We start from the raw sequence: 6,687 nt of genomic DNA, 5'->3' as shown, positions 1-6,687 counted from the left end.
AAAGTGAACAGTGAGAATTAAATACTTATCTTTACATATACACAAGGTATGCTGTGAAAGCATATTTGCTTACAAACATATAAAAATACTTGTTAACTAGTTTGATAAGAAAATAATGTATAAAAGTATATAGCAAAAACATTAATCATCTCTGACCTCGGAAAGATCAATTCCATATTTTATATTACAAACAAAAAACAGTTTTAGTTTTTTTGAATCCCTTATCCACAAATACTTGAAAAGGAAGACAGACAGAAATTATTTATTTTTACTCTCGACATGGCTGTGAAAAGAGTTAACTTAAAAAACCAAGAACATTGAAATGCCTAAGTCCAGAATAAGTCCAAATATTTGGCCACATAGAACATTATTATCATCTTTAGGAGCGGAACACTTAAAAAGTCTTCATACGCAGTTTCTAATGTATAAATACAATAGGCGTTTTGGTATTTTGGCCATGGGAAAACAAAGGCTGTAGCATCGGTAAAGGTCTGAGATGTCTCACTTTTGTGGATTCAATTCAGTGTATTTAAGGTTAACTAAAGTTGACATTAAAATTTTTAGAGATAGGCAAAAATTCACATTTTAAAAAAACTCCTCACTTTTCTATTTAGAATAATAATAGGAAATATGATTCCAGAAGTTAAAAGTTATTTCACAACCTATGACTTCAGCTTGGCAAACAGCATAGGTTCCAAAACTGATTCATCCCTATTAAAATGTAAGCCCTTAAAAAAGAATGTGTCTGTGTATATAGATCAGTATTTTTAAGGAATCAGATAATCTTTGAAGCAGCCTTAGTGTTTCCTTTAAATCTGTCTTGAAATGACCATAGGATTAGCTTCACAAGAAAGGATTAGCCAGCTTCTTGGTCTAAGGCTACCATGGTGATCATTTGTCTAAGGCTAGAAAGGTACCAACATGATGTGATGTAAACCATAAAGAGAAAAGGAGAAGATGGGGGCTTTTCCTGGCAGTTGGTAGCTACAACTCAAGGGATTCTTAGAAAATGACACAATGGCAGCCTTTCTTGTCTTTTTCTTTCCGTGTTGGTTCTGGTGAAGGAGGACATTCCTGCTCTTGAAATTTCCTGTAAGACAGAAAAATTTACATATAATTTTCTTGCTGGTAATACTACAAATATATTATTTTTGGACAAAGCTAGCTTATGTGCTTATGCTTCTCAATGTTGAATTTCAACTAGGGAATCAAAGCAAATCTTTGAGGGGAAAAAGGGCACAAATATTTCAATGCCAACGTAAGCAGAGCTGAGTTTCACTGATAGGTGAGTCCTGAATCAGACTGAGATACTGAACTCAGTGACCTCTAAGTTCCCTTCCCAATTTGAAATTTCATGATTATAAGGTATACTTAAAGAATAAGAGTCCACTGGGGCGCCTGGGTGGCTTAGTCAGTTAAGCATCTGACTCTTGGTTTCCAGCTTAGCTCGTGATCTCCAGGTCACGGGTCAAGCCCTGAGTCTGGCTCTGAGTGCAGCATGAAGCCAGCTTCAGACTCTCTCTCCCTCTCTGTCCTGCTCACACACTCTTCTCTCTCTCTCTCTCTCTCTCTCTCTCTCAAATAAACAAAATATTCTTAAAAATAAAGAAAGAATAAGCATCCACTGCTAGAGTAGAATATAAAGTATGAGGTACGCAGTTCCTATGCCTGTTCTGCCACTTACTAGCCACCAGTCAGCACTAGACAAATTAGCTAACAACGTCAGTGGAGCCTCGGTTTTTTAGAAGGCAATAATAAACTCTACTTTCCACAGTTGTTATGAGGATCTAAGAAGCTCCTGTTATGTTTAAAGGCCTATCAGTGTGTGGCATAAAAAATCCTCCTCTAGGGGCACCTGGCTGGCTCAGTAGGTAGAGACTCTTGATCTCGGGGTCGTAGTTCAAGCCCCATGCTGGACAGGGAGCCTACTAAAAGTAAAAATAAAATTAAACATTTTTTTTTAAAAGCTTCCTCTACCCACTCACTCCTCACTCCAGACTGACTAATGGATATGGATATAGATTCTAAGGATCAAAACCCAGGGCCAAATATTTCAAAAGGCAGTAAAAGTGACATTAAGAAGGCACTGCATTTGTGTGCACACAAAACCATGTTAAAATACACATAACAAAATTTAACACCTTACCCATTTTTAAGCATTCAGTTCAACAATATTAAATATATTCACAATGTGGTACAACCATCACCACCATCCACCTCCAGAACTCTTCTATCTTACAAAACAAACTCTGTACTCGTTTAAAAATGGAACTCGTACCTTTTTTTTTTTTAAAGAATTTTATTTATTTGACAGAGAGAGAGATCAGAGATCACAAGTAGGCAGAGAGGCAGGCAGAGAGAGAGGAGGAAGCAGGCTCCCCACTGAGCAGAGAGCCTGATGTGGGGCTCGATCCCAGGACCCTGGGATCATGACCTGAGCCGAAGGCAGAGGCTTTAACCCACTGAGCCACCCCAGGCGCCCCGAGAACTTGTACTTTTAACAAACTACTAAGAACTAAAAAACTATAAACCTTAGTTCTCTTTCCCTACAAAGGGAATGCCCATGCAAAGGGCTAAAAAAGAAAAGGAAGCCCATAGCACAGATGCTGATTCCCCTCAGACTCACAATTAACCCCAGCTCACTCCACATAGCTGTCAGACAGAGACTAGCAGACCTAGAGAGCCCAGGGTGAAGTAGAGGCCAAGCCACCAAGGCTAAAAATAATCAAATTAAACCCCTCCTACTATAAAGCAACTCAATCTTTCTCACACAGAAACCAATTCCAGGTGACCTCACCCATCACCTCAAGCTTCCTGGAACCATTAACACTTTTTGAACCACAGGGGCCCTCTAGGCCAGCAGACAGAAAACCCCTTGGTTATCTGAGATGTCACACTTCACCCCATGAAGGGGAGGCCTGACTCTCCCCCACCTAGCTCACTGTCCGCCTGGGAAGACGTGGGGACAGAGCAAAGCTGAAGAGCACAGGCTCTGGAATCAGAGAAATGGATTTGAGTCCCAGCCCTGCCGTTTACCGCCAAAACTTTGAGCAAGTTAACTCACCTTGATGTACCTGCTTTCCCATCCGAAAGTGAGGATAGATCAAAGTATTTAGTTTACTGGGTTGTGGTGAGCATTCAATGTAGTGATACCCGTGAAGTATGAGGCACAGTGTCTGGCAGAGATTTCCACTCAAATGTAGCTATTGTCCTCCCTATCTTCATGCTATGGACACCTCTGGAAACGGCACAGATTCTTCCCAAAATCTCTATGTGTACTCTCTCCTTCAATATAATTAAATTTGGTTTTATATGTAGGAAGTACCTAGTATACAGTATGTCCTTAATGAAAATCTATAATATGCCTTGGGTGTCAATGCCTAGCACAGAAGTGCTTCTACATACAGCTTCCCTTCTTAAAACACTGAGTGGCAATTTCTTTCTCAGCTTATGGTTTTCAAAAGCACAGTGTGATTACCTGTTAAATTCCATAAATTAAAACAAACTTCAAAGATGGGTCTCGCGTACCTTATAACCCGGACAAGTTCGTGGAAAGCTTGATCTACATTCATCCTCATCTTGGCTGATGCCTCCATGTACGTTACCTTCAGCTGTCGTGCCAACTGCTGTCCTTCCTCCTGTGTTACCTGAAATCCCAAGGGTTGTATTTGAGGTCCAGAATTAAAAATCAGATCTGCTCCATCTAATCCGTGGCCATGCACTGCGTTGCTAATCCAGCCAGCAAGCCGAGCTGCTTTTCCATAAGATAAACAGAGACTCACAAGCTCAATACGAACCAGAGCCCAGCTCTGAAAAACAACTCACTGATTAAAATATTACCAGACAAGATCTCAGTCTGGTGGTCACTCAGTAAGTATTAAATACAATGGTGATAAGTTCTGGGAAGGAAAAGTACAAGGTGCTGGCAGACTCTATAACCCTGCTGGGCAGATCAGGGAAAGCTTCCCTGAGGAATGACATTTAAACTAAGAACTAAATAAAGAGTAGGGAGTGCAGTGGGGTGGGGTAAGAAGGTATCCCTGACAAAAGAAAGGGCAGGTGTAAGAGCCATGGGGGGGCTGCCCTTTCCAAGTTCCAGGTACAACACGAAGTCTAGAAAAGCTTAAATACGAGAAGCCAAGAGAGAAAATAATAAAGAGGTGAGGACGGAGAGGACGGAAGCCTCGAGAGGCCGCGGGTCTTCCTCATCTCTGCATTCCCCAGTAGCCGGTACACAGGACATGCTCAGTAAATACACGAGAAAAATGAGCAATGATTACGATCAAAACATTTTCCATATACTAGGATGTGAAGGGTGGTAGAACGAACATCCTAAAATGGTAGGGCAGAATAAGAAACATAAAATGACTGTAATGCCCTATATGTTTTCAGCGTAAAAGGCTGAAAGTCATGACATTTACCAAAAACTGCTAAACTTCATCACATTTATATACTGTGGCTGAAAACTATTTTTCCAAAACAGTGACTTTTATTGCTGTCATCACCACAGAAGTCAACACTCACAGAGACGTTAGAAACTGCAGACTGGGGGAGAGGGTGGACTCAACATTATCTTCCACAGAGAACCACATTTTTCTGGTCTTTTTTCAGTAAGGTACCTTTATCTCTACAAAAATAGGATCATGACTTGTATATTTACGTTACACCCCAGAACTATGTTAAACTCAATTATCTGGGTGCTCTCTCATAAATCCCATAGGCTTTTCTACAGGATCATGTTGTTTGCGACGAAAGTCGGTTTTATTGCCTCTTCTCTACTGTGGGTGCCTTTCATTTCTTTTTCTGGCCGGACCTCCAAGCTAGCACATTCAGAGCCACGCCAGCAGCATACAGTCCTTCCTCAGGAAGCACACTGAATAGTGTAGGGCCTCACTGCACATGCCCTTTATCACGTGAACAAAGTTCCTGCTATTCCATCTGTAAAGTTTTCAGCAGGATGTTACATTTCTCAAATTTTTTTTTTCTTCACCCACTGAGATCATGATCTTTCCACATTAGTCTATTAACATGGTGAACTGTGTTGATTCATTTTTTCCTGCTAAGTCAACACTGCACTTCTGGAGTAAACCCCACTCAAGTAATGGTGCACTGTCCTCTTCATAGATTCTACTTGCTAGAATTTTAAGAATTTCTTACATCTGTGTTCGCAAGTATTATTGGACTATCGTACTCTTACATCTTGGTCTGGCTTTGGTATCAGAGTACTGCTGGCTTCGTATGAGGAGTTGGAAAGAATCCTCTCATCATCAATTTCTGGAACACTTTCAGCAAAATCAGTTTGACGTAATTCACCAGCAAATCCACCTGGGCCTGGGATTTTCTCTGAGGGAAGGTTTTTATAATCAGTTGAATTTATTTTATAGATACAGCACTATTTGGGTTATCTATTTTTTTTTCTTGAATTTTGGTAGTATTTTAAGAAATATGACTATATCATCTAACTTGCTGAATTTATTGATATAAAGTTTCTTTACAGTATGGTATTTCTTTATAGCACAGTATTTCTTTATATAGTATTTATTTCATTTTCAGTATCTGTAAGATCTGAAGTGAAGGAATCTCTTCCATTATTAACACTGGTAATCTGTGCTTTGCTCCTTTTTCACCTGGTCTTTCTGGCTAGATTTGTCACTTTGACTAATCTTCTAAAAACCAGATTTATCTTTCTATGAATTTTTTATTTTCAATTTCATTGATTTCCATTCTTTTTTATTTCCCTTCCTTAATTACTATGGTTTTAATTTGCTTTTTTCTTCTAGTTTAAGGTAGAAATTAGCCTTTGAATGGAGTCTTTTTCTTTTCTAATAATAACCACTTAATACTATAAATTTCTATTTTTCTTCTTTGGTAGAATCCCAAATTTTGATATGTTGTTTTAATTATAACTTGGTTCATAATATTTTATTAAATAATTTTCCTTTTGATCACTTCTTCGTACCAAGGGTGAGTTAAAAGTTTGTTGGTTTCTCCATATTTAGAGGTTTCCTAGATAGGTTTCTGTTACTGATTTCCAAGTTAATTCCACCATGAACAAGGAACATACCTGGTCCGACTAGAGTCCTTTTAAACTTACTGAGACTTGTTCTCGTTTCAAAATAATGTGTATTCCACTGCAGTTGGGTGGAGCATTCACTAAATGTCAGTTAGAGTAAGTTATTCGATAATGTTATTCAAGCCGCCAAGATCCTTACTGACTTTCTATTTAACTACTCAGAGCAGTGTTGAAAATTCTGACTATGAGTATGTCAATTACTTGTTGCAGTTCTTTCAATGTTTGCTTTAGGAATTTCGAAGTTGTTGGACACCTGGGTGGCTCAGTCAGTTGTTAAGTTTCTGCCTTCGGCTCAGGTCATGATCCCAGCATCCCGGGGCTCAGGATCAAGGCCTGCATCCTGCTCCCTGCTCAGCGAAGAGCCAGCCTCTCCCTCTCCTTCCACCTGGTGCTCCCCTTGCTTGTGGGCGCTCTCTCACTTTCTCAAATAAATAAATAAATAAATAAAATCTTTTAAAAAAAAAAGAATTTTGAAGTTGTTATTCAGTATATGAATGTTTAGGATTGTCATGTTCTCTTAATGAATAGTAATCTCTTTTTCATTATGAAACAATCCTCATTACTCCTGGTCATCTTCTTTGCTCTGAAATGGCCTTAGGCTGATACTTACGTTA

General features: G+C 39.2%; 1 protein-coding gene across 2 annotated transcripts in view; it reads right to left on the bottom strand.

The window, feature by feature from the left end:
* Positions 1–235: 235 nt before the first annotated feature.
* RRAS2 (RAS related 2) overlaps positions 236–6,687 on the bottom strand; it is a 71,299-nt gene continuing 64,847 nt past the window's right edge. For both annotated transcript variants that reach the window (XM_059407962.1, XM_059407955.1), the window contains exons 5-6: positions 3,529–3,647; positions 236–1,090 (exon numbers count right to left, since the gene is read on the bottom strand). In XM_059407962.1, coding sequence (XP_059263945.1) covers positions 1,003–1,090; positions 3,529–3,647 — 207 coding nt within the window. In that variant the 3' untranslated portion in view covers positions 236–1,002. The remainder of the gene's footprint in view (positions 1,091–3,528; positions 3,648–6,687) is intronic.

The sequence above is a fragment of the Mustela nigripes genome, chromosome 1 (genome assembly GCF_022355385.1).
Source record: "Mustela nigripes isolate SB6536 chromosome 1, MUSNIG.SB6536, whole genome shotgun sequence".
In the NCBI taxonomy this organism is placed as follows: Eukaryota; Metazoa; Chordata; class Mammalia; order Carnivora; family Mustelidae; genus Mustela; species Mustela nigripes.
This window is presented reverse-complemented; position numbering and strand designations above follow the sequence as displayed.